Below are 27,845 nucleotides of genomic sequence, written 5' to 3'. Positions count from 1 at the left end.
ACCATGGCAAACCGCAGCAAACTTCCCCGGGAGGCTGTGCTGGTGCCAGGGCGCCTCACCCTGATAAACTACCCCCCGGGGCCTGCGGAGAAATAGAACATCCCCCAGCGAAAAGAGACGAAGTTCCCTGTCGAGACAAGTGGCTTAATCTGCATCCTTTCGGCCAGGGTTTGGAAGGGTGGGTCAGAGCCTCATACCACTTAGGGAAGTACCCCATCCAAAAACACCCGGGGAGCTTACGGAGCAAATGTATTTAATAAGTTATAAGATACAATTTACAGTCGGCATTTGGTTCCAGTTTCACTTCCACGTCCCAGTTCATGAGGCCTGTGCTCCTTCCACATCAGGCTTCAGGCAGTTCCAGTTTCTAACAGGTAGGCTTTGCCAACACTCACCCCCAGCTGCTGCACCTCGGGGAGGGTCACCCACCTCGCCCCATGCCGCCCATGAATGCAATCGAGATGACAGCAGCCACCTCGGGAGGGCTTGGCAGCCAGTCTGAAAGGACTGCCTGCTCAGACCCCACCGCACATCTGGGTCCTGCAGTCAGCCAGCCACCCCCCAACACTTTCATTTTTATTCCAAAGCAGGTGTGCAAGAAGGCATGCAAAATGCCTTATACCCCATTTTCGGAATTTTGCAGCTGGCATTCCAAACAGCCTCGTGTGGCATGTCCTTGGGGCCAAATATGTTTTCCTTGTTTCTGCGAATGGTGAAGGACCACCAATGAGCTGTGGTCCTTCCCTCCCCTGTCATTTCTTGACTTTCAGGCCAAAGGTCAGCAGGGGTTTCCCTTCTATAATTATTTTCCAGAGAAAGGCCATGCTGGGGCCGACTGGGGGTGGGTGTGGAGTGTTTAGCAGCGCAGCGGTCTCTCCGGACGTGCTGGAAACTTAATAGACAGACCGATGGCTGGAGCATGGGCTAAGAACAGGGACTTGTGTTGGTTTTAAAAAGGGGGGCGGGGGGGCAGGGAATCTTTGGCAAGTGGGGGACTGCTCACCACTCAGACCCGGTGACTGAAATGGACTTTGAAAACAAAAGTAAAGACCTGGCTGTCAAGATGGTCACACGCAATGACCCTGCAGGGAAGCAAGCAGCAGGATGAGGGCAGAGGCACCAGGAAGCCGTTTCGGCCAGTCTGTCACCTTGGACTCTACCCCTGGGGGCAGCGGGGGGCGGTAGTAGTGTTAAAACAAAGGTGTCCACCTAGTACCCCTTTCTCATATGATACGGTCATCTCCTTCTCGAAATGACAGCACAGATTAGGTCTCCTCTTTTTCCCCGCCCCTCCTCCCAGCCTTGTTTTGTAAACTGACTAGCTAATTTCATTTCTTAAAAATACCAGCCTGGTCTGTTCCGGTTCTGTCTGGAGGGGGTGATCTGTGCCACAAGAGGTCTGATTGGCCAGGCCTATTGCATCCGTTTTCACTTCTTTACTCCCCAACACATCCCTAAAGAGTCAAGTTTAGGACTTCTTTCTGTACTAAAAGGGGGGGGAAAAAAGGCAATGTTTTGAGGATGGGGTTTTCAGACCCACAAACAGGCCGGAGGACTTTGTATAAAACGAGTTAACAGACAAGCAATTGAAGCAGCCGCCAGCACGGCTCCCGGGACCCAATGAGAAGTGGTTTAAGGCACGGTGACGTGGAAGGGACTGCCAGGGATGTGCTCCTCTCCCCACTTCACGGCCAGGACGTAATCTCCCCGCTCCTTGACGACGTAGGTCACGTTGTACTGCTGGTTGCCCACGTGCTTCATGGAGACTTCTTCGCAAGGCGTGGTGGGCCCGTGGACCCCGATCAGCAGCATGTTGGAACCTGGAGCGTGGGGGGGAGGGGCAGAGGAAGGTGGTGACGTCATGAGGAGGAGGAGGAAGAGGAGGAGAGATGGGAGCCAAAGCAAAGGTGGCGGTTACTGCCTACACTGCTCAGATGATGCCTGGGGCCAGTGAGAGGCGGGACAGCAGAGGACTCATACAAGTTCAAATCCCTGCCCTGCTGTTTCCTAGGTGGGTGACCTTGGACATGGAACCTCACCTCTCTCTGCCTTAGCTCCCCCAACTGTAAACAGAGGGTGAAAGTGTGTTTAAAAAAAAAAAGAGACCTCCTGGTAGTCTAGAGGAATTGTTATATGTGAAGCCCTTAGCACACAGTAAAAAGGCTATATAAGCGCTGGCTACTCTAATCTCATTTATTCTCTTGAGAACCTTCAGGAATATTATTATTCCCACTTTAGAGAAGAGTAAACTGACTTTCAGAAAGACATTCAGTGACTTTCCCAAGGGCGCATGGCTAATAAGCACTGGGAAGGAAAGGAGTGACACCCAAATAAATACCCAAGTTCAGATTGCAATTAAAGCAGCTAGTGGCAGGGAAGAGGCCAGGTTACTGACTCAGTGTAATGGGGATAGTAGAACTTTTCCTATGTACCTTGAGGTCATTTGAGAAACATCAAGAGGTAAATCATTTAAAAATACTCAGCGCAGAATAAGATAATGAGCATGTGATACAGAAGGCGTCCCCCCACAGCCTCCCTTCCTGGGCAGGGCCAGGCTGCCTACCAGCTTTGCTGCAGTCCACCAGGAAGGAGCTCTTCTGGCCCAGGAAGGCCTTCGAGAGCCCTGCGCCCTTGGAGGTCACCTTGCTGGCGTCCGAGGATGCCTTCGGGATGGCGCTGTAGCACGTCTCCGTCGAGGACCTGGTCACTGACTCCACCAGGATGGAGGAGGTCTCGTTGGCCGAGCCAGGGCTGACCAGACGCTGGCCTGGGACCCGGGAGGGAGCAAACGGGTATGACTGGTCAGACAAGGCAAATGCCCTGAGCAGAAATCCCAGGAGAGCCCCAGCTCCCCAGCACTGGGGTCCAAAAGCCACCACACCTCTCCCACACCCCCCCAACCCCTGGATCTAAATGCCACAGCTTCCCCATCTCAATCTGCCCACTGTCTTCTATGGAGTTCTAGGGTCCTGCCCCACACAACTTAAGATCTGGCTTCCTGGGAATATTAGGAAGTCTGGCCTTGGTTGACCTGATGGAAATCCTTGATCTAGAAATCCCTCCCATATAACCACGTGCCATCCTATGGAATGGACATCTTCCATTTATATAAAATATTTCTAAGCTGTGTAGAAGTGTGGGAGAACACTGACAAAATATCAAAAATGATTCCCTCTACATATTAGAAAGTGATTCTTTTCTCTGAATTTTTTGGGGGGGCCAGGGGCGGGGGGTGCAATGCCCCACGGCATGTGAAATCTTATAGTTCCCCGACTAGAGAGTGAGCCCGAGCTCCCCTACAGTGGGAGTACGGAGTCTCAAACACTAGACTGTCAGGGAATTCCCTAACATTTTAAGTCAATTTCTTTTTAATATAATTGTCTGTAATGAACCTATACTACTTACATGATGGTGAACCAAGCAGAAAGAGACACGATGAAGGAATTCACCACAATATTTATGGTGGTTACCTTGGGTGGTGGGCTGTGAGTGGTTTTTACTGGTACTTTTTTCAGTGTTCTGAAGAAGGCACGTTTTTATAAATTTATTAAAAAAAAAAAACACACACACACACTTTTGATACTTTTAAAAGTGAAGGTTAGAAATGAGGGGATTTTTCAGGCCCTGATCTACACAAATACCTACGATTTCAAATATGTAAGCACTCCTCCTTTTCTGTTAGAGACCTAACATGCTTTCTCAACTTCTACACCCCTACTCTGCCTGCTTATTCGGCAAGTTTTGAACATGCAGTCCCTGCTGACACGTCCTATTACTTCTTTACTCCAAGATTCAAGGCAGAGTCCACGTATCTAAAATCATCCAGTTTCTACCAGCGCTTAGCTCTGCCGATACTATAACAAGATCACCTCCCCCGCTAACGCTTCACAGTCATTTGGTTGTTACCTGTCACCTTGGCCTTGAACGGGCTGCCCATGATGTGGTTGGGCCCGCCATATTTGACGCCAATCAGGTAGTTTCCAGGAGCCATGGGGGTGTACATGACCTTGTACCCTTCAGGGGTTTCCTGGCAATCCATTTTAACCTTGGACGGCCCTTCGATGGTGACGGATAATGTCCCTGGCCCTGCTCGGGTGGTATTGATGAAAAATTCTGACTGGATACCTGGGAGAAAGAAGTTGGAATGAAGATCACATGAACAGTTGGAGGGACTAGTGGTGGCAGGGGGGGGGTCTGGGGAGTGTTCTGGGGGCCCTGAAGCAGTGATGGGGCACCCAGAGGTCCCCTCACAGAGGGGTCACCTTGGTGGTGTGGGAAGCCACTTGTACCAGCTCTGAGTTCTTGTACGAGCACAGAGAACTTCAGGCCCTGGGGAATGGTGACCCCTTTCCAAGGTCCAGGCAGGAGTGTGGCTGACCTTCTGCCCACAAGCACCCACCCCCGTTCTCCTCTGGGCATGAGCCGTGGCCGAGGGCGAGAAGGCCAAGCCATCATTGTGCACCCGAAGTGCTGCTTCAGCCCCCGGAGGCCGGCTCTGCCTCCAGGGGTGGGGCCAGCGTGGGCCCCTCTGACCTTTTCTTTCTCCTCTGGGTAGACCTGGAGAAGCCCAGGCTGCCCAGAGCTGCCTCCTTCCTCCTCAGGCTCCTCGCCCCAGACACCATCCTGTAGACGGGCCAGCGTCTTTCTGGGGTCTGCTAGCCCCTGCACTGTGCCCTGAACACCAGCAGCAAGAAGGCGGCCAGACAGCAGCTCTGCTAATTACCACTCACACCACTCTGACTCCTGATCCTCTGCCCAGCGCTCTACACGCCCAGTGATTCCTCTCTAGCAAACAACACTGACGCTCAGGGAAGTTCAACCACATGCCAGTGGGAGCTACAGGAGAAGTGGCAGAGCTGGCATCGGAGCATGTGTGCGTGGCTCCGGAGCCACGGCCTATCTGTTGGCTGCCTTGGACGCCCTAACCCAGCTCCAGGACATTCTACTTCCTACCTGCCTGGTATACGAGGGCCCCCTGCACAGACATCCTGCCTTGTGATAGAAGGAAAGCTGGGCCAAGAGAGAGTGCCAGCCAACGATCACAGTGGCATTCCTGCCTGAGCCCAAGGCCCTGCAAAAGTTCCCAGCCCCCAGACCCCTTTCCAGTTCAGAGCAGGAAGAGGTAGGGCCCAGACACCCGCTGTAGCGCCCTCTATGGGGCACCCTCGGCATAGCATTACTGTGCAGGGCTGTGCTCTTCTCAGAGCCCAGGACCTCGCCCCAGCTGGGAATTATTTTGGTTTAATTATAGCTCTGAGGCCAGAGAAAGAATTATTGTTCTGGTTATCAATAAAACAAAGGAACTGCTATCACGCAATCCCAAACACAACCCAGCTGTTTCTGGAAGCTCCTGAGGCTCCTGTCCCAGCAACCTCCCCCCATCCTGTTCCCCCCAACTATTTGCTGTTCAGAAGCCCTCATGACAGCTGCTGCTGAAGCAAGGTCTTGCAGGTAAAGGGAGGAGGCTGTACAAACGAGGGACAGGATTTCCAGGAAGTAGCTGCAAGTGACAATAAGGAAAAAAAAGATTCTTTTAAAATGAATATGAAAAGACCTGGCCTTGCTCTTGCTCCATCCCTGAGAAGCATCAGTTCATCATGACTGTAAGGGCCCAGAAAGGAAGACGAGGTGCAAAAAGAGAAATAAGGTATCACAGGACAAGAGCAACCTATCAGGTGGGGTCCCTTACTATTCCCGTTTTACTAGGATGAAAGTGGAGGCTCAGAGAGGTCAGACCACTCATCCCAAAAGTCACACAGCTGGAGACTGACTGCTCTGGGGTTTAAACAGAAGGTCTGTCTAACCCAGAGCTAGCCCACTCACCCGAGAGTGGATGGGAGAAAGAAAATCCACACACAGGAGTTCCCTCTCACCACTGCCTCCAGCTAGAACCAGGACCCAGGACATCTGTGGGCATGGCCCTGTTACGCATTATTTTTCTAGTGTAACATTTGCTTTTTCTGTTTGTTTATGAAGTCCAAAATTACTGCTCTCTCTTTTTTTTCAATTAATTACTTTTTTGGCTGCACTGGGTCTTTTTGCTGCTCTCGGGCTTTCTCTAGTGTCCCCCCACACCCTCATGTGTGTACAGATGAGTCCCTGTGAGTGTGAGGCAGCCCAAAGTGGGTGAAGGGTGCTGGACCAAGGCTGTGCTCATACACCTCGTGCAAAGTGGGGTTTCCGGAGCATTTCATCAAGAAAATGGCTCTTCCAAGCAGAGAAGCCTGGAACTCCCCGGTGTCTTTGCTGGCCTTCTCAGCCCCTCTGCAGAGTCCCACCCCAAATTCTCCACATTCCCATGCTTCAAAACCTGCAGAATGGACCATTCAAAGCTCGAGCCAAGAGATACAGCAAACCCACCCATAAAAACACAGGGAAGCCTGCTCTGTGCCGAGGGTCAGGATGCGGGCCCTCCGGCAGCCGTACACTGACACCTTTTCATTCCACACACACTGCAGCTGTGTAAGCCGGGGATGGAGATTTGGGAAAAGGCCTGGGAGCGGGAGGGCTAGAAAAACAAGACACCTTCCCCTTGACAAGAGCAATATTTACACAGGGCTTGAAACAGACGTGCTCTGTACCTCCTGCTCCCGGCTGGGAGTCTCCCTGGAAGACCAGCTCCCTCCCTCAGCAGCATCCAGTGCCTGTAAAGCACAGTCTGAAACCCGAGTCCTGAGAAGGCTTGTGTGCCAACAGCCAAGAGGAAGCACCAGGGGCCCCAGCACTGCAGGTGCGATCCAGCAGGGGATGAGGTGGCTGCTGGCGACGTGGGACACCGCAGTGGCCGCGGTGGGGCCTGGCCTGAGGCCTGCTAGGGCTCCAAGTGCCAGGAGGACCCCGCCTGGGCTTCAAGGGTGGATGGCGCATCATGGGCCAAATGCCTGCACTGCTGCTGCCTGGAGACCTTTCAAAGCAGCTGGGAAAACAGGGGTCCTGGTGTAGGACATCCCACAAAGCAGGCCAGGAGTGTAGCTGCTGCCTCGGGGCGAGTCTGCCTCTTAGGAAAGCAGCAGAACTAAGCGGGTAAAGGAACAGGCCTCGAGGCTGTGAACCCGGACAGATTTCAGCTCTGCCCCTCCAAGCTAAGTAGTGTTGGGGAGCAGCTCAACCTTTCTAAGCCCCACGTTGCTCATCTGTAAAGCGGACATGTCCCAGGCCAAAGCAGTCCTGTGCTTCTTGCAAAGGGCAAGCTGCTGGCTCAGAGCTTGGTGTGGAGCCAGACTAGATGGGCCTGGGGAGATGGGGAGTCCTCACACAGACCCCGTGGGAAGTACTGCTGAGGCCACTGTTTTGGCCTAGAGTCTCAGTGTGGCTAGCCAGCTGGTCAGTTACTCCTGCACCCGGGGAAGGTCCCTCGGGCCCCTAGGATGCTTGCTCCTCAGGGCTGGTTGCCAGGCAACCACAGCTGCTCATCCCCTCGCCCATGGGTGAGGAGGGGTCCGCTCTGTCTCATTCACCCAACCAGGGAACACTAAAAGCAGAATGTGCACACCCAAGGGACTCAAGAAACCGGGCTGCCTTCCTAAGAGAGCCCAAAGTAACACCCAGACACCAGCCGTGCCCCAGCGGATCCACGCCTGCAGAGAAACCCACCCTGGCACCTTGCATGATAGTGACGCACTGGGCATGGCCGACGCCCACCTCTGCATTCACAGCATGGACACTAACTGCAGCCACCCAAGGTGGGCAGATCTGTAGGTCTTGACACGGAAAGTTCCTTAGGATGTCAGGTGACAACAGCAAGTTGTACTACAACGCAAACAGCAATAAGACCATAGCTATTCAATAAAAGCAAAACTCCATGTCTGCTTCTTTAATGAACCGACTAACTAAGCAACCAAGTGACCAGGACTGAACACCAACAGAGAGACAATCTGAAGGCCCTCCCCTGATGTGTTAGCCATCCTTCCTCCTGGACCCAGAGGGAGGGAGGGGCGAGAAGCAAGATGGAACTTTACCTATTTCTTCCCTGCCCATATTTTTTACAAGCTAACATGTCTTATTTGTGTCAAGGGTTAAAGATGAATTTGACTGTTTTGGGATTTTCCCCTCCTCTGTTAGGATCAGAATAAGGAGGAGCCTGGCTGAGACAGGTCTTACTGCGGATCTGATATGTTTCTAGGAGCCCAGAGACCACTAAGGGAGCTGTCAGGTAGGGGACCTCCCTGGAGGCCCGTTACATGCATCACAAACTCTGCGCATCCTCAAAACGAAAGATGCTGTGTTGAATTGCCTATCAGTGTCCTGATCCTAAAAGGACCTGGGAAAGGGGGACAGCTGACTGCAGTTTCCCTGGGGAAGGCAGGCAGCTGGCTTCCCAGGGCTTGCAAAGCTCTATCTGCTCTTCCCTGGGGCCAGCTCGTTGCAGACGAGCGGTAGAGGCAAGGTATTACCTGTGGAGCCCCCCTCGAGCCCTGCGCCATAGGCCGACACCAGGGCGGGGTTCCCCGCTTGTCCAGGCTCCCCGACGCGCACTTTGAAGGGACTTCCAACCACGTGGCTCCCGTTGAACTTGACGTCGATTGTGTGGACACCATTCTCGTGGGGGATGAAGCGAACAGCATACTTATCTGGGAGAATGAGCAAAGGCACAGGGTAAAACGGGGTCCGTGGACACAACCCTGATGGGTGGGGACAGGAGGCCAACCTGAGAGGGCCCACCTGAGGTTACTAATGAGACCACGGTTCTACCACAAGCCTGGCACCCAGTGTTGGTGATCTAAACCAGATGGGCCTCTTTGCGTGTCCCTAGGCTGCCCTGCGGGAAATGCATTCAGGTCTCGAACGCAGTGTTTAATCCCTGTGGCCTCAGCCTCAGAGGGACGCTTCTTTTACGGAAAGCTCACTTCTGGCAAAGTTTCTCTGCTTGGCCACTTGAAGGGGGGAAAAATGGTTTCATCAGACATTAATGCTCCTTAAGTAACCTCCAAACTAGCAGCTGCCCCACAAGGCAAGAAGCAGATTTCTCACTCTGCGTTTGGGTCACAGCCTGTGGCAAGAGGATCTGTTAGCTGAAATGGGCACCTAGAATATCCTCCCATCACGCACCCCTCAACAGCCCCCTTCTTTCCTGAAGGGCTTTCAGCTGAGAGGCAGAGTCTGTTCTCCTCTAGTTGGTCTCTCGGTCGCTCCCTGGCTCCTCATACCCTCCACCCGCTTTAGAACTTCTGTTGCTCAAAGTTCCACCCAAACCCTCTTCTAGTCTCTTCTGGACTCTCCCCACATGGAGCTGCCACCCATATATCCTTCAGCACTGCACCATCCCCCACCAGTCCCCAGCTGGGAACCACTCCTCCTCTCAGACAGCCAATGTGTTTCAGGGAAATTGATCCCACGCCCAGGCATGGTCCTTGACTGGGTCAAGCTAATGGGGAAGAGTGAGGGGAGAAATCCTTTTTCCTCCAAGCCTAAGTCAATTAGCACATAGCATTTAGCCACAGGAAGGAGCATGTGTGTCAGTGAGATAGGAAGGGAGGTTTGCTGAAGACTTCTGCAAAGGGAGCATCTTCTGAGAAAGAATCTTGAGGAAAGCGTGTTTCCCTTGATTGGCGTGGTGTGCTGCTGCAGCTATCTTGCTATCAAGAGGAAGGCTGTTGCGAAATGAGGCCCACAGATCAGAAGCAAGAGCAGAGATGTTTGGGGCCATGGAGAAAGTAGCTGAACGGCTGAATTAAATTGTCACTGAAACCCATCTGAGATCCTGAATAGATCCCTTTAATGTGTGTAATGGACCCCCTTTATTATGTGAGTTGGTTTGAGATGGGTGTTCTGTAATTTGTCAAGAGCTGACTCATTGGAAAAGACCCTGATGCTGGGAAAGATTGAGGGCAGGAGGAGAAGGGGATGACAGAGGATGAGATGGTTGGATGGCATCCCCGACTCAATGGACTTGGGTTTAGGTGGACTCCAGGAGTTGGTGATGGACAGGGAGGCCTGGCGTGCTGTGGTTCATGGGGCTGCAAGGAGTCAGACACGACTGAGCGACTGAACTGAACTGAAACTCTGAATAAGTCATCGACCAACCCTCGTCCACCCATGGCCACTGTCCTGAGTTTTCCTAACTGCATCATTGTCTTTCTACCCTATCGCCAAGCTACATGTAACCTTCCCGAATTCACTTTCATTCCTTATGGCCAACTGCATTCTGGCCTCAAGTCCTTCCTCTGCATTTCTAACACTGCTGATTAATGCTAGTTTCTCACACGGACCACTCTGGGAGCATCTCATGACCATGTCTTTCAGATGAACCAAGGCATTCTTGGTCTAATTCTAATCTGGTCTAATCTGGTTATCTAATGCTAGCCCAGGTTTCAAGTGTCTACCCTCACTGTGCACAGAGCAGGGCACACAGCAAACACCCAGCAAGGGCAGTGGTCGCAGGGCCTGCCCTCACGCAGCAGGGCCCACACTTAATGTTACCTCCTCTGAGAAGTCCTCCTGACCACGTCAAGGCAGAAACCCTTTTCCTCTCCTGCTCTGATCATCTTTACCATTAAATTCTCAAATCTCCTGTGCTGTTGGTGATCAGCAAGGGTCCTCACCAGGGCACTGCATTTTTCTGGCTCACTCTCTCTAGGTCCTCCCTAGAGTCTGCTCCTCCTTGAGGAGCAGAAGTCATGTCTTCCTCAGTCTTACCTTCCTGTCAACTCTTGACACTTCATATATGCTCACTGCAAAATGGTCTTGTTAAAGCTGATTGACATCACACAATTCCATACACCAACCAAGGTGGCGAGCAAGAAAATCCCATTCTACTAAGTCCTGTTGAGGACCCAGATTATCTATCTCTTTTTTTTTTCTTTTGGCAGCAAAGCTTGCAGGGTTATAGTTCCCCAACCAAGGATTGAACCCAGGCTCTCAGCAGTGAGAGTGCAGAGCCCTAGACCACCAGGGCATACTGCAGATTATCATTTACATCAATCAACCTTCCCTTCAGAGTAAACTGAGGTCAAAGTGTACTTATTCATTTCATAAGGTCAACAGTAAAAATCTGTGATATTTACTTAAAAGATGAGAACATCACAATGAATGTCATGTGAAAGAATCTGAAAAACAACCGAAAATAAAGACATATTTGTTTACAAAAAAAAATAGAAGGGGTATTATATCTCAACGCCTGTCCCTAGCAAATGGTTATACCCTCATTTGTAAACAGTGTCTGGCAAATAGCAAAGGGAATCCAAAGGCCCCGGAGAGGCCAACGACTCCTCCGTTGGGGGAGTCACTTGCAGAAACATTGCTGAGTGGGGGCGCTGGCGCTTACCTGGCTCCAGCTCAGACACATGGCATTCCTCCACGGCTCCAGAGGGGCTGTGCACCTTGGCATCGATCTTGCCTTTTGCCCCATTCAACCTTATAGCAAAGGAGGCTGGCTGATTAACTTTTAATCCCGATTCCTGAGAAGTCAACACACGAGACACATTACAGCCCTTGGCATTCTGGTTCAGCAGCACACACCATCCCAACTCAGGATTCCTGAGGGGATAGTTCTCATGTAAATAGGCCTGGAACATGTTTTATTATATAGTATCTGGCAACAAAAGAGCAGGTGAGTAATTCCACATTTCCAACATTAAATATCAGAAAGCAGAGATAAACGTCTGCACAGTCTTGTATCCAAACCATCTTGACTCAGACATGGTTCCTGGGTTTGGAGACTCGAGACATCCTGGTCAACAGGATTACAGTTTCAGCATCCCAAACAAACCTGTACAGGCCAGAAAACCCATGATCTTCCAGATCCACCCCCAGCAACCACCAAAAAAAAGAAAGAACAAAACAACCCTTCCATTCTCTACCCTAGTTTTAGGAGTGACCTAGCAGCTGATAAAACCATGCAGTCACTAACAAAGTTTTTTTTTTAATCTCATGGGTGGAGATGGAGAGAACTTTTAATAAATCTGTAAAGGGCTACCCATGATTTTTCTTTCAACCAGTACTGCACAGTGGTTAAAAATCAGCAGGACCTGGGGTTGCTGCCATTTCCTAGGTATGTAACTAATGCTGAACCTCTCTGAGCCATAGTTTCCTCATCTGTAAAAATGGGTGTAACTAAAATCTACCTCAGAAGGCTGGTGCAAGGATTAAACGAAGTTGTGCATTCAAGGCACTCAGGATAAGGCCTGGCCCATACATCGGATAGTTTTAAAACAGAAATGTCAGCTTCTCCTTATATATTAACACACATTTGGAAGTTTTCAGTGTTCCCGTCCCCTTCCCCCCCCCCCAAAAAACATGGGAGAAGTATAGCTTTCGCTCTTTACTGGATGAGTTTCACTCTCCATGGTTTCTCCTGGAAATTGTATCCTCTGCTGGGAAAAAGGATTAGAAGTTCAGATGCTTTAGGTATTTCAAGATTGGCCAGTCCTGAAGAGCAAAATTTTACAAGGCAACAATTTTGACGTAAACTTGGTCGGACGGCTACTCAGATGATAACTCTCGAGCAGCATGGCTCATACTCAACATGCCACGAGGCACCTGAGGGCCTTGTGAAAATGCAGATTCTGATTCAGTAGGTTGGGGCCAGAGCCTGGGATTCCAGGTTTCCAGTAAGTCCCCATGTGATGCTGAGACTGGTCCAAGGATTACACCTTGGCAAGGCACTAAAGCAGTGCCCTCTAGTTTAGTAGTCACTAGTCACATGTGGTTTTATTTATATATATATATATAAACTGAAATATATATAAATATATATATATAAACTGAAATCAATCCAACTGTAAAATTCAGTCTCTCAGTTACACTAGCCACATTTCAAGTACCCAAGAGTTGCAAGTGGCTCACGGCTGCCCCTGGAGATATGGGACATTCCCACTGTTGCAGAACATTCTACTAGACCGAGCCGCCATGGAGGTTACAGACGAGGGAGGAATGAACCCAAAATTACAGAGTCTTTGATCACCAGACCACCCCCATCCAACCGCCTCCCCTACAGAATGCCAGCCGACTCCAATTTTCTAAAAAGTCTCAAACGCAAGACAAAAACAAGCCTGTCTTTCCTAACCAGCCCCAGATGTTGCCGTGTAGCTTGCTAGTAAACCTCCAGAAAATACTTTACATATCCCTTGGCATCAAGTAACAAGGGGAGAAGAGGGGACCAACTTGACACACAAGCCCCTCCTGTTGTTGCAGTGGGTTTCAAAAGCTGATTGGACACTCCAGCCTGCTGCACACTTATTTCAATATTTCATGACCAAGCTGTCCTAAGAGGATTCGACAGGAGTCTCTTGGAGGTGACTTCTCCGCATCAGCTCCTTTTGGGTGGAACCATTGACGTTACCTGAATCTGCTTGCTACTAAATCCTCAAGAGGGAGATAAACACCTCGGAAGATCCAAAAGAAACCTTCGAGATGCATGAAGGCAGCTCTGAGCCCCTCAACAAATGCTGGGTTTATCTCCCTCCGTAGGTTTTAGTTACGTTGGCCACAGAAGCGACTTCTGTTAAGAAGCCTTTAAATGAAACGCAAGGAAAACATCTGCCCTGCCGTGACCAGTCAGCACCCTTGGTACTCGCCAGAGGCCGCTCCAATCTGCAGACTGTGACTCTGGTTGGGGTTCTGTTTGGGTTCCCTAATGTTTGGGACAACTAGCAGTACCAGTTTCCCTTCGGGAGGAGTCAGACTCTCAAATATAAATCAAGTGCATGGACCCAGGTCCAAAGATTTTGATCATCAATCTGAGATACAAGGATGAGTTTTCATCCATCCATTATTTTCAAGACCCAGGGGCCGCTGATGGTTCTAGAGAAATCCCTTTAACCAGAAATCATCTTTTTGAGATTCTGGTGTTATATCACAGCCAAACTGCTATAGCTGACTCAGACAGCTAGTTATCTTCAGTGTCCTAAGACCCAAAGGGATCCCCAATGTTCTTGGTTTGCTAAAGACTCTAATGCAACCTTGAATGACGTGCCCTCTTTAAGCCAGGGTAAGAAACTGCACTTCCTGCCATTCTAATAGGTCGGGCTACGTAACCAGTTGCCACAATGCCAGGACTGGCGTTAAGGTGGTGGCTATTAAGAGCAAGGTTCTGGAGCTTCACTCTAGCTGGTTCCCAGGAGCTGTATCTTTTCTACACCTCAGTTTTTCTATCTTTAAAAGGGGGGTCAAGAAAAACCTATTCACCAGGCTGTTGCAAAGACTGGGAAGTAACACCGATTCAATTCTTAACACAGTGGCCTGCACACACTTATTATAAATAAATCAGCCTCATAAAATAAATCACAATTGACTTTCTCGAGGAAAAGGAAGCCAATAATAGCAAGCTGAACATCACAGAACTGTTAGTTTTGCATTTGTTTTGTTTTAAAAGCCCTCCTTATCCCTTAACCAATGATTAACAGGCCTTCTTTGTTTCTCTTGGATAAATATTTAGAAAACAAACTCATTCCCAAATGCTAAGGAGTTTTGTTGACCGTGGCTGCTTTTTGCTTGCCCCAACAGTCTCCTGTCCTAAATGTGACTCTGCCCCAGGAAAGCTCCCCTACGACTGGCGGCATCTGTGGTCAGAATGCGCCGGGGCCCTTGGCACAGAGTCGGAGATTGAAGGGGCTGTGGGAGTCCAGGGCCTCACTGGTCAGGCTGTGGCCAAGGAGATGGATGTTTCCTTGCGTCTCACCTGAAGGCTCAGAACAGTGAGGCGGCGGGCGTCGTCCGAGGGCGCGATCACCGGCACCACGTAGGGACTTTCGGGAATGTGCTCGTCATTGAACTTGATGGACACCTCGTAGTTACCTGTGGGGAGAGGAGAGTCCCACAGTGTCAGAGATTCCAGGAGGGCAGTCCCAGAGCAGCTGCCTGGTTCTGGGAGAAGAGAGAACCCTTCTCACTGCCCACAGCACCCCCCCACCCATGGTTGTGACTGACTCATTCAGAGACGGTCACCCGGCTCTCAACAGGCCAACGCTATTTTCTTAGCTGAATGAGGGCACGTACTCTTTTTTTTTTTTCCCATCTTAGATATTGTGTTTAACAATTTCAAAGACTAAAGCACTGAAGTGTGTCTTTTGTGCTTTGCCTGTGTATATGTGAACCCATACACACATCAACATCTGGTGTGTATGCCCAATTTCTTTCCAAAGGAGAGGCTTATGACCAAGAGTTGCATCAGAAATTATATACTTAAGAATAAGAAGGGTTTCATGTAACCAGGGTCCCATTATCAATCCTGAACGATTAAGAGTAGGACAGAAACTGTGACAACAGGGGTAGAAGCAGAGTGATGACTGAAGAAGAAAATTCAGCTAAGGAGGAAGGGCGGGGATCCTTAACCTGGGCCCAACAGGGCTGCTGCACAAAGGGTCTGTGCACAGGACTCAGGAGATCCACCAAACTTGAATGGGAGAAAACTATATCTTCATTTCTACTAACCTCTAACTGTAATTTAGCATTAATGCTGACAAGAAATCAGAGTGCATTAAGAACTGTGATTTTTGTCACCAAAAAACAATCACGTTTCAGTTTTATATGTATCCTGACTTAGAAACTACGAGAGTTAACAGACCATCACCAAGTCATATGATTTAATGTATTCATGAAAACCTGTATACATTGCTAAGTTACTTATCTGTTCCTTTAAAAAGATTTTGAAAACAATACTTTAACTGATTTCTTTTATGATCCAAAGTAATTTAATTCATGTGTTTAAAGATATTTCCTGAGCTGGTCCCCAGGGCCTTCACCAGATGCCAAAGAATCCATGGCATAGGAAAGACTGAGACCCCTGCTCAAGGGAGTTCAGATGCTGAGGCGTCTCTTCTGGGGCAAACACACCAGCCACTGGTTGAGGGCGGGTCAAGAAAGGCTGCTCAGTGGGGACAATGAACCAGCTGAACAAGAGCACACAGAGTGAGGCCAAGAGAGAGGCCAAGAGACAGGGAGAACAAGAATTCCTGCTCCTTCAAGGCCTGGGGGATACACCACAGCTGGATTTCTAGGAGACACTCCTATGTGCCCGTACAGAAAAACTCCTCTTCTGCTGGTGCTAGCCTGATGAGTTTTATTCCTTACAACCAACCATCCCCAAACAAGGACAGTGTCCTCCAGTGGCCCCTGAGTACCTACCAGGTTCCTGGGCAATATAAGACACACCACAGGATCCGTTTTTATGGTCATCGAATGTAATCTCGGCCTTACTAGGGCCCTCCACAGCGATGGAGAGGCCCCCGGCGCCTGCCTCCCGGGTCCAGATGCTGAACTCCGCTGAGACAGAGAAACATCTGGTCAGTGACTGGGCCCTGGTGCTGGGTTTCATTTGTTCCCAGCGCTTTCCTCTTTCTCTAGTCCCAAGCAGAGCCCAAGCAAGGGCACTGCAGTTGTGTGCTAAGCACCATCCGTGACTACACAAAGTTCATGGCATCAGAGTGTCTTTCGAATACATGCAAACCAAGCCAGAACAAGATGAGACTGTGCAGTTTGGTTTCCACAGATTTTCCCACCCAGCAACCACTACTGCAAGGGACCACTGCCATCAATTTTAAAGAATTCTAGCATGTTCCATACCTGCAAGATGCTCTGGAAACAGTTTTATGACCCTGATCCTCTCTGAGACACTCACAACACTCACCCTTAAATTATAGGCTCCAAGAAGTCCCTCAGGGAGACACTTGTTTAGTTTTGGATTAGCAAGCAGCTCCCATATGTCTTGAGCCACGGAAGCCTTGTTTTAAAGAAAGCCCCTTCATACCACCAGTCAGAATCATGCATACAAAGTCTTCCTTTCAGCACAGGGTGAAGGGTACAGGGTGCTCACGCTGCCGGGCTGAGCTCAGTCTTCTCAAACAAAAAGAAAGCTGCCCAGAATGCTCACCCGGAACTCCGGCTTCTCCTCGCTCCAGGCCAGGGCCGCCTGCCCGGACCTTGTGGGCACCCCCCTCGCCCAGTGGCCCCACAGTGAACTGGAAGGGGCTGCCAGTGACATGCTGGCCACGGTACTTGACGCTGACGGTGTGAACGCCCATCTCCTGGGGCACGAACCGGACGCAGTGCGAGTTCTTCCCCACCGGCACAATCTCCGCCTCGGTCACGCGGCCAGAGGGGCTGGTGACGTGGGCCGACATGTCACTGCTGTCAATTTCTGAAAGGGGGCAGGGAGAAACAGAGAAGGGTCAGGGCGAGGGCCCGAGGTGGAACAGGACATGCCGGGCAAGCAGAAGAAGGCAAAGTGAGTGCAGCTCAGGGGTGTGGGGTGCTCAGGCTTCCTCTCATCCCAGCTGGATGCTTGCCCTCCTATCTCCCTCAAACCCCTGGGTGCTTGTGGTCAGCATGGAGAGAGCAGGGCCCCTCCGGCTACCCAGTGCAGGGAACGTTCTGGGGGCACTGTACAGCCCTCCTGGCTGAAGCTGAGTTAATTCAGTTAGAATTAACTCAGAGTTAATTCCACACAGAGGTTTCAAACCAGAGCCTGAGCTGATAGTCACAGCATGTAAATAACAATAAAGATGGCTCAGATGTTTCTAAATCAATGTGACATGGGGGTATCAGCATGCTTACAGGGGCTCTTTTCCATAGGTAAGAACACAAAAAGCACTGTCAAGAAGCATTTCTTCTAGGTAACAAGTCTAAATGCATTTAGAGGAGAAAGTGAACTCAGGTCGGTCCCAGTGGCAAAGGGAAAACCACGCGTGAGCAAAGCTTTGAGCAAACTGAAGACCAGAGGCCGTGCTTGCAGAAACACAGCGCCTTGGGTCCCCAGCAATAGGAAGCAGACCGTGTCTGTTCCACACGACATGCTCGGCCATGCCAGCGACTGTGCTTGCATGACATGGTGGAGTCAGGCATGCCGCAAGCAAGGTGACCAAGTAACGGCATCATCGAGGGCACCACGAAACTGCACCCTCCAGCCCCACGGGTTCCGGGTAGCAACTCATGACTCTGAGCCCTGAGGATGCAAGAAGGAGGTTGAGGGGAGGTCACCCAACACGGCCTGGGTCTGCAGGGCCTCTGCTCCCTTCTAGTTGACGAGAGGGGATGCTTTAGGTAAGGAGGGGGAAAGGGAGTCTCCACCAGAGTCATCAGGGCACGCTGAAAGAGGAGGGAGTCAAGAGTCAGACGCGACTTGAGAGAAAGGGTAGCTGTCCTCATCACACAGAGAGGAGACACAGACAGGCAAAGGGGACAGGAAGCAGAATTCCCCAAGCAAGGAAAGTGAAGAAACGACAACACGGTTCATCTGCCTAGTGACTGGAGAAATGGAACTGCAAACTTTCTTTCCATCAGGCTGATGAATGTGAGAAAGTGCTACTCAGTACCGGTGGGGAAATGGAGAAACACCAATTTGTTTTCTGGAGGACTGGCTGCTGAGGCATAGCGGCATCTGAACTGTGCGGGCCCAGCACTCCCATTCCTGGGCATCAGTCCACTGTGATGAGAGGTGTCACAGGGCACTGATTAAAGAGGTCAAGGGATGGAGATCAGAGTACCTGAAATGATGATGTATGTACGCAGAGGTGAGATGGACTCTTAGGCAGCCAATCAAAGATGATGGGGAAGTGTATTTTAGTGTGGAAAGATGCCCACAATATAGTGAGCAAGAAGTGCATTGGTGTGACCTGAGATGGAGCCTGTCTGTCGGAGGCTGGAGGCACCCAAGGTCCAGCTCTGGACCTCAAACATGAACCACAGTCTCCATGGACGGTGGGATACCAGGTGACACTTACTTCCCCTGGTTTTGAACACATGAACTTTTTTCCTTTTTTTTGACCACATAGTGAGGCATGGAGTATCTTAGTTCCCCAACCAGGGATTGAACCAGCGCATACTTTCCTGCAGTGGAAGTTTAGAGTCTTAACCAGCAGACTACCAGGGGAAGTCTGGCACATGAACTGTTATGATCATAATCCATGCATCTCTCTTTAAGGTCTCTTAATCTGGACACTACAGTAATGAGGTTTTTACCGACATCCAGAAAGGAAGAAACCATCAAGTATTGCTGTGAAGGCAGAGCAAATGGACATGGGAGAAGTTAGGAGAGACGGGAGACACTGTGGAGTTTTATCTAGAAGCCAGAAGTGCATCACAACATGAGCTTCATCTGAAGACTGTTTAGATTTTCTGTCTCCATAAAATCTACAGCGCCACACAGTACATGCCAGAGGAGCCTCAAGTGACCTACACAGTCACTGCTTAATAGAAAGAAACTGGGCCACATTTCAGACAGACTAAGGCTGCTGACTGGCTAATTTGGGCAAAGGGCTAGCTGTGGCCCAGCCACCCATCCAGCCTTGCATCCCAGCCCTCATTCCACTTTTAGGAGTGAAAGGGACAAATGGGAATCAGAAGGATGTCACTGGGCTGACACCTCTTTGCAAATATGAATATCTGTAGGGTCACTTCTCTCACTGTTAGTCCAGTCAACAGACAGTAAATTCTCAAAGCTTATCTATTTTTCTCCCATGGGATGTGATAAAGCTATTTTCACCTGGAAGAAGGATAAGTAAATAGATTTACTTTTCATGGATAGGCCTCTGTGAAAACAAGTAAATAAATTAAATTCAAAAAGGAGGAAATGGCAACCCACTCCAGTATTCTTCCCTGAAGAATCCCATGGATGGAGAAGCCTGGTAGGCTACAGTCCACAGGGTCACAAAGAGTCAGACGTGACTGAGCGATTTCACTTTCACTTTCAAAAAGTAGTCCCCCATAGCAGACACGAACGGTACCTTCTGGGCCAAGCCCGGACTTGGTTTCCAGTGGCGCCCACTGCCACTCAGGCTCACCTGGGATTTTCAGGTTCAGGTCACAGATGCTGCCAACAGTGGCCACAGACGGGGCTCGGCTGGTACGGGTGATGCTCTCCTTGACTCTTCCCTCCCCGCTGATTTTCACGGTGAACGGGCTCCCTGCAAAAACCGAGAGGGCCCTTGAGAGCAGCCCAGAGCCCACAAACAGTGTCTACGGAAAACCAAGCAATGGACACGGAGAGCAGGGGGGACCACACGTACCAGGCACGTGCTCGTCAGCGAACTTGGTGGAGACGATGTAAACCCCAGGCACGGTGGGGAAGTAGGAGACCTTGCAGGTGCCATCCTCCAGGTCCTCGGTCTGGATGTCCACCTTGCTAGGGCCTTCCACCGCCAAGGAGATGCCTCCGTAACCTGCAACACAGTTGCCCGGGGCCACTGTGACAGCAACTCGCCACCAAGGGGAGCCTGATGAATGCAGAAAGGACCCCCACCCCTGCAAATGCTCCAGACAGCAGAAAAGACAGTTACAGTGGCCCTGGTGGACAGCCCTGGGCAGAAGAGTCAATTCCAGGTTCCTGCACTGAAATAAATAACCTGGCTGAATATGGCCTTGACCATACCTTTTTCTCAAGGCTCTCTACTAACATCCCACCGACCACCTGTCCTGCAGAACTCGCTGGGGAAGATACATTCCCCACATGGCTCCAAGAAAGGCATGCACTGCCTGGAGTTTTTTAACCAGCTGCAGGCCTGAGAATTTGACATTTCCAACTGCTCCTAGATGCCGCGGCAGTCCTGCCAGGGAACCACTAAGACAGCATATCTAAAGCTTTAAGAACTTGAGGAATCAACAGAGAACATCAGCCTGTCAGGACCAGAAATTCTCCAGCTCCTTCCCTGGGGAATGTGACTTTGTCCAGAAGTCAGTGAAGCAGTCCTTCACTCACAAAGGCAGAAGATCATGGCTGTGGAAGGTGGAGTAGCTTGGAGCAAGCCACGCTAATCCAAACTAACCAAGAACAAACAGGAAGAAATTCCTCATTTCCTTGAAAGTCCTGCTCAGCTAAACATGACCTTGGGCCAGCTGGCCCAACATTCTTAGCTTAGGATGAGGCAAGGAGACCCTGGGAAACTGAGAACAATGGTGGGAGTATCGATAATGAAGCAGCTCATGGCTGACCCTGGGCTGCAATGATAACCATGTCTAAAGATCGATAGCTTGAAGGATGCTTAGAAAGAGAAGAAAGCTGGCAGGATAAAAAGGCAAAACAATCTGAGCAAAAGAAGCGAGTTCCAAAGCCTCTTCCCCTGGGTCCGCCCCCGCACACACCTGCATCTCTTGTGTCCACAATGAAGTCAGACATCTCGAAAGTCCGGCCTTCTGACAGGCCACGGCCATACACCTTGGCTCTGCGGGCATCCCCGATCTCCGACTGGACCACCATGATGGATACGGGGCTGTTGGCCACGTGGTTGCCGTTCTTCTTGATGCTGACCAGGTGTTCACCCACCTCCCGGGGGATGAAGGAGATGCCTGGACAAGAGCACAGATTGGGGTTCGTGAGGTGGGAGGGTGATGTAAAGGGGAGGAAGCAGAAGGGAGACAAGCTTGAAAGAATGGAAATAGGACTTCTTTCTTGACTTTCTAGCAATGTCCAAGAGGGTTGCCAGCATCACAAGGTGGAAGTGCTTGTATTCTGACCGTGCACGTGACCCAGCGGGTTTATCACATCATATTCCAGGATGCTACCAATCTCCCACGCAACGGCTGGGATCCCCGACATGGTGGGAATCCCCATCTGCCACTCAAGATGGCAACCTGGGCTCACCGATGTGATTGTTGGGCAGCCTCTTCAGGAGACAAGGCTCGTCACGACCGGATGGGGCCTTGATGCTGGCCGTCAAGGTGCTGAGGTCAGTCTCGCTGATGTCAAGCAAGAAGTCAGCGGCTGAGCCCAGCTTCACCTGAGAGCACCGTCTGTTGTCATCTGGGAAACACCACCCCAACACAGCTCGGTTACACACGGTCACCCTGACTCTCCAGAGCCCCCATATTGCACACCATTTACAGGTGGACAGACAAGAATTAGTTAAGCAAAGTTAAGTGGAAAAAAAAACAAAAAGTGCCCCGGACAATGATTAGACCTAACCAAGAAAGAAAGATTGCTACTTATGCCTTTATGCCTGGTTACAGGGAAGACTAGTAGCTGGCAGGAACTAGAGACCTGGGTCCACACAGACCATGTTTATATCCCACTGAGAGCAGGATTTGAACACACAGAGCACAGTGGGAGTCAGGAGCAGAGCTCTGAGGCAGATAATCTCCACCTGAATCCCAGAATACCCATGAACCTAGCTGAGCCACTGTCTCTCCAACCCTCAGTTTTCCCATCATTAAAAGGAAGACAAAAATCTATCTAGGAATGATGCTTCTTTGAGCTCATTCACTCATGCAACACATATTATTTGAATGCCTCTCTTTCAGGGCTTCTTTTTTGGACCCTGAAGTCAGACTGGCACAAATAAGTGCCTAAAAAACGGTGTGCTTGCTTTTCCAGGGATTGCCAGCTGAAGGAGGAATTTAGCCCATCCAATGTTGGCCTTGCACCCTTAGGTTGTTCCCAAGGAGTTGCTGTGAGACTTAATTTCAGACTTATGCCTAGCCTGCTGCTCCGGGTCTGAGGGGAGAGGTCCTTACTGGAGCAGGAAGCCTGGCGACTGTACCTGTGATCTTGGCTGTGAAGGGGCTGCCAGGGATGTGTTTGTCATTATACTTGACCAGGATGCTGTAGTCACCCGGCAAGGTGGGCAGGTAAGTCACCGTGCACGTCCCATCTTTGTTGTCAATACAGCTGATTTCGGCCTTTGAGGGTCCCTCGATTGCCAAGTCCAGGCCACCTGTGAATGCGAGGAGAGGGAGAGACCGTCAGGAATAGGGTTTCTTTGTTTTAAAGGGGATCAGCACTCATCTGGGACAGCCCTGATGCCAGGGCGGACAGACCAACACAAGCCATGGGAGCCACAGGCAAGGCACGTAGGTCAGAATAAAGTGACTGACACAGTCAAAGTGTCACGGGGAGGACACACCACCCTCTGAATTCTTCCTGCAAGTGACCCAGAAGTTCTGTTCTTCCAGATGTGTGGGATAAGGAAGGGACGGAACCCCACAAGCCAATCACACATATGGGAAAGAGTGTCACACACAGACTGTCACTGCTGGTTGGCTGGATGCCACCAAGAAGATCCCACTGGAACCACACATTAGAAATGTCTGTGATGACAATGGGCATGGGCATAGAGCTTTATCTAGAATAAACTGCTAAATCATTCATGTGGCCCCAGGGATACATGTATAGGTACAAAAAAAGAAAAATGTTATCTACTGAAATACACTTAAATTTCAGGCAAGTCACAAACAACACAGTATGACTGTGACTTTAATCAGAACACAAAGGACTTTAAAATTTCAGTTTTGGGTGAAAGACAGAGGAGCTCTAATAAGAGATTCATATGAGAGAAAAGACAAGATAGATTCTACCATTCAGGAGTCTTATTTTTAAAGGCTTCCATGGAATTGCATTCCCTAAACTCTCCGATAGCCGAGAACTACAGTACCTTCTCCTGCGTCTTCGGTGACGATGGTGAAGGTGGCGGTTTTGTTGGCCACTCCGTATACCAGGCCCGGGCCATACGCAGACACGCTCCCACTGTTGGGGTAGTTCACGTAGAACTGGAGGGGGCTCTCTGGGTTTGCAAAGAACACACACAGTATTGGGACTCATGGAGGGATGATTCACCTAACAGCAAGGGTAGGCGTGTTCTGGGCAGAGCAGAAGCAAGAGGAGACCGAGGGTCTCACCATCCTAGGACACGCAAGGAGGGGCTCCTCACTGTGGACCCTCCAGTGATCACATGAGACGAACAGTCCTGAGCTGGAAGGAACAGCTCCACAGGGTGGGAATGACCCCCACTACATGGAATATGACTGGGAGGGCCTTTGGGAAGGACTTTTGCTTCTGGCTTTCAAAATTTGTGCGTTCAGCCCCAGGAATCCATCTCACTGTGGTCCTCTGGCCCACCGACTCCAATCGCCAACACTGCACAAGTACTTCCATTTTCAAAGTGGTCAGATGTCAATAGGAAAAGACGCTACAGTCCAGTGATTGGGGGTTGGTTAAATAAACACTGGACTTGTAGGTCATTAAAAATAATGAGGGAGATCTATGTACACTAACTCAAGAGATTAGCCACATGTGTTGCATTAAAAAGAGAAAAAGGTGTTTTTACTACTGCTTAATCATTTATAAGACATACTTCATTTGCAAGGAAAATACTTGTTCACCAAGTTGAAAGATGATTGGGTTTTTTTTAGTATTTTAATATTAACCGGATCAAGGCAGGGAACTAACAAAAGGGAAAAAATTAAAATTTAACAATTCTTCCTAAACTTGTGTCATTTTTTTGGTATGCTGGAGAAGGAAAGACTTTTTTTTTTTTGGAGAAGGAAAGACTTTTAAATGGCAAGTTTTTATTCTTTTATGCTTTGGCTAATTATGATTAATTAAATACTTGGTAAAAGTAGAAGACAAAAATAAAAAGAGTAATTGCTATATAATAGTAATATCAATATCTCATTATAGTAATACCATATATAATATTAATACCCTATATAATATTAATATCCACTATAATATCTACATAATAACACCCTATGTAGTAATATGGCGCTAGTGGTAAAGGACCTGCCTTCCAATGCAGGAGTCATAAGAGGCTTGGATTCGATTCCTGGGGCAGGAAGATCCCCTGGAGGAGGGCATGGCAATCCACTCCAGTATTCTTGCCTGGAGAATCTCATGGACAGAGGAGCCTGGCAGGCTACAGTCCATATAGTAATATATACCCATTATAATAGATTCTTATATTAATACCATTATCCCAGTCCAAACTAGAACAAAATCGCATGTATATTTGTTGGTATAGCAAGACAGTTGTGGAAGTAGAAGGAATATGGTAGAAAGACATTTTTTCACTTTTTCTGTATCTGCATCTTTAGAATATTTAAATAGAAGCAGGTAAATATACTGTTCCTTTGAACAAATATTATCCTCACACATAAACTAAATCAAACATCAAATTGGGAGAAATATTTGCAACTCCTATCACAAAGGGCTAATCTCCCCAATATTTAAATTGCCCTCAGAAACTGATATGACAAAGGTCAATAATTAAACAGAAAAGTTGAGCCAAGGATACAAATGTCTAGTTCAAAGAAAAAGAAACAGATATAATAATTAGCAGTGTAGAAAGCTGCTCAAGTTCACTCATAGGAGAAATGCAAACAAAGCAATACTGTTTTCTAACTATCTGACTTCTACTAGGCGAAGATCTAGAAATTTGACGGCATATTCCACTGGCAAATTGGTGGAAAAGCAGGTGCTCTGTGACATGGTAGGTGGATGTGTGAACAGGAAGAGCCTGGGTGAAGGGTGCTTTGCTGAGACCTGTCAGATGGCTGTGATTGCATCCTGCAATTTCTCCCCTGAAAACCAAATCTCTCGGCTACACCCTGCAGGTGTGAGGATGGATGTGAAAGGCTATTCACTGCAGCAGGACTAGTGGTCGCAAAAGGCAGGGAAGAACACTGTTTGTCTCACGGGACAAACAGTGCATGCGTGATGTTCCTCTGAACGGTGGGACACTGAACACACTCTACTGTACTCGGACATGCGAAGCTCTCCAGGTTATAATGTTAGATGAAGAGAGTCAGGTCAGAATAATGAGCAGTGAACACTACTGTTTACAAAACAAACAAAGAGCGGTTAAAAATCTGTATTCCCATCTCTCGAAGAGTCTTAAAACTTATTTGGAAATCTAATGTAAAAAATCAGTAATGGTAGGGTTCAAGGAGAGGGCAGATAGGGAATATAGATGGGAAAGAAACCTTCCTCCACATCATTGTTAAACTATTTGGCTAGGTTACATACTTAAAATATTACACTAAAAAATAAAGAACTATTTAAACAATTTAAAGAAAAAGAAAGTAACACTGTGCTGGGCTTCCCCAGTGGCTCAGTGGGTTCCATCCCTGGGTTGGGAAGATCTCCTGGAGGAGGGCATGGCAAACCACTCCAGTATTCTTGCTTGGAAAATCCTCACGGACAGAGGAGCCTGGTTTGTTACAGTCCAACACGTCACAAAAATCCGGACGCAACGGAGCACAAGCACACATGTGCCAGCGGATGGAGATGAAATGTGAGCTGGCTTTGCTTGTCAAGGGCAGAGTGGCAATAAAACAACATACCCTCTTCTCACAACCTCTTCTCTTGTCCCAAACCCTGATGCTGCTTTGGGCTCTGCAGGCCAGGCTGGAAAGTCCCTCAACAAGTCTCACATTTCTTTCCCTGCTTCATCCCTTGGCCATGCTAGGCACAGTGACAAAGACAAACAATCCCAGACCGAAGGGCCTGCACTGTGACCTGGGACACTCAGCTGCATCGTCCCTACTGGAAATTAGCCGGATCTGCTGGGGTCACAGGCTGCTTGGTTCTGCAGGGAGGCCCATACTGCGTCCGCAAATCTGCCACCAAGAACTGCACGGCATCTGACTGAACGAAGGACGACAACCTCCCGGGTGTTTCCCCCCGACTCCTGGAGTCCCGTGGGGCCAGGCGGCAGAGGCACAGACCCCGACTCACCAGGAATGTGGCTGCCCATGTATTTGATATGCATCTCATGGAGGCCGACCTCTGTGGGGGCGTATCTGACAGTGACTGTGCCATCCTTGTTGTCCACAATCTCGGGCGTGGCCGTCTTCCCGGAAGGCATGTGGACCTCTCCTGTTGGAGCACACAAGACAGGGCAGTGACCCCACCAAAGACTGTCCCCCAAGCAGCCGAACACAGAGGCACAAGTGACCTTCACAACAAAGGTTCTCAGACCCAAGAACACTCACTGCTATAAAACACGAAGCTCCATAACAGGAAGCAGAGACATACCTGCCTTCATTCTGTTCTCTTGTGTTTCCACAAAATGCAGCAGGCAACTCACAAGCAAAGGGTCTTTTGAACTGACAGCCATTAGAAGCTTAAACAGGACTTGAGAAGACCATGAGACCAATCAGATCAGTTAAGCATCAAGTCAGAGAGAAACAGGCATTGAAAGAAGGCAAGGAGAAGTAACTCTTACACAACAGACCTCAGGGACAATGTCACATCTGGAAGAGTGGAAGAGTAAGAAAAGGCAGGAAAAGGCGGGGGAAGAGGACTCTGACAATCAAGAGAGATATCAACACAGTGGCTCTCCCCCATAGACAATTTCTGGTCCTTTCTTCAGCATGCAAGTTATAAATGAACCCGCTCTTCAGAAACACACACAAATACACAGAACATTCTACGATCTAAGGGGCTCATGGACCGACTCCCTACACCCAGGGATGCTGGGTTCTGAACCCCAGGTCTGGGGAACAGGTGGAACCAGCCCCTGGGCTCCACATGGATAGCTAGTGAGAGCCAGCGAGGACAAGAGGGCTTTCCCAATATCACTTACCGGTGATTTCTCCTTTCCTGACTGCAAATGGAATGACCAAGTCGAAAGGCTTAAATCCCAGGCCGTTCATGTTGCTCACTGGGACATAGGCCTCTTCTGTTACCTAGAAACAGGAAGCAGCGGTCACTGGGTAAAGTGGACAACACTTCCCCAGTGTGGGCTGGGGAAGCTGCAGGGGGCGGGTCAGAGCAACTGGGAATTTTGCAAGCTCGGCCAGCCAGGATTCAAGGATATGGCTGCCCATGCACTGTGGGCTTTGTCTCACTGGCTCTGGGGCCAGAGTGGACAGCACCTGAGGGATTGGAGGAGTCATGCTGACTGATTGCTAAAAATTCCTAGGCTGTTTGCTTGTGAAATTCCCAGCAGTGCCCACAGGGAAAGTGGAAAAGTGAGAGACAGCAATGTCTGTGAGTCCCAAGAGGTTCCACCTGGAAAGGTTTAGTTGCTGGTGGCCTGGAAAAGAAGGTGCGTTTTAAGTGGCAGAAAGGAGCAGCAGTGGCTTTCTCCCTGAACAGAAACCAGATGTGCAAGTGGCGGCTCTGACAGTCAGCAGGAGGGCTGAGAACAGCTGTCCGTCTTTCTCTTTAAATGTGGAGACCAACTACACCGAGCGTGATC

General features: G+C 49.5%; 1 protein-coding gene across 8 annotated transcripts in view; it reads right to left on the bottom strand.

The window, feature by feature from the left end:
• Nucleotides 1-236: 236 nt before the first annotated feature.
• Nucleotides 237-27,845, bottom strand: part of FLNB (filamin B) — a 138,194-nt gene continuing 110,585 nt past the window's right edge. For 5 of the 8 annotated variants that reach the window (XM_040246478.1, XM_040246479.1, XM_040246480.1 and 2 more), the window contains 16 exons: nucleotides 27,228-27,330; nucleotides 26,378-26,518; nucleotides 23,298-23,426; nucleotides 22,407-22,580; nucleotides 21,512-21,670; nucleotides 21,013-21,216; nucleotides 19,941-20,093; nucleotides 19,716-19,838; nucleotides 16,808-17,074; nucleotides 16,063-16,200; nucleotides 14,618-14,733; nucleotides 11,264-11,396; nucleotides 8,394-8,570; nucleotides 3,907-4,125; nucleotides 2,564-2,767; nucleotides 237-1,820 (listed from right to left, as the gene is read on the bottom strand). In XM_040246478.1, coding sequence (XP_040102412.1) covers nucleotides 1,633-1,820; nucleotides 2,564-2,767; nucleotides 3,907-4,125; nucleotides 8,394-8,570; nucleotides 11,264-11,396; nucleotides 14,618-14,733; nucleotides 16,063-16,200; nucleotides 16,808-17,074; nucleotides 19,716-19,838; nucleotides 19,941-20,093; nucleotides 21,013-21,216; nucleotides 21,512-21,670; nucleotides 22,407-22,580; nucleotides 23,298-23,426; nucleotides 26,378-26,518; nucleotides 27,228-27,330 — 2,628 coding nt within the window. In that variant the 3' untranslated portion in view covers nucleotides 237-1,632. Of the gene's footprint in view, nucleotides 1,821-2,563; nucleotides 2,768-3,906; nucleotides 4,126-8,393; nucleotides 8,571-11,263; nucleotides 11,397-14,617; nucleotides 14,734-16,062; nucleotides 16,201-16,807; nucleotides 17,075-19,715; nucleotides 19,839-19,940; nucleotides 20,094-21,012; nucleotides 21,217-21,511; nucleotides 21,671-22,406; nucleotides 22,581-23,297; nucleotides 23,427-26,377; nucleotides 26,519-26,677; nucleotides 26,777-27,227; nucleotides 27,331-27,845 lie in introns of all 8 variants that reach the window. The other 3 variants (XM_040246475.1, XM_040246476.1, XM_040246477.1) reach the window with 1 other exon arrangement.

Source organism: Oryx dammah, unplaced genomic scaffold, assembly GCF_014754425.2.
Source record: "Oryx dammah isolate SB20612 unplaced genomic scaffold, SCBI_Odam_1.1 HiC_scaffold_9, whole genome shotgun sequence".
Taxonomy (NCBI): domain Eukaryota; kingdom Metazoa; phylum Chordata; class Mammalia; order Artiodactyla; family Bovidae; genus Oryx; species Oryx dammah.
The sequence above is the reverse complement of the archived record's forward strand: the minus strand, read 5'-3'. Positions and strand labels throughout refer to the sequence as shown.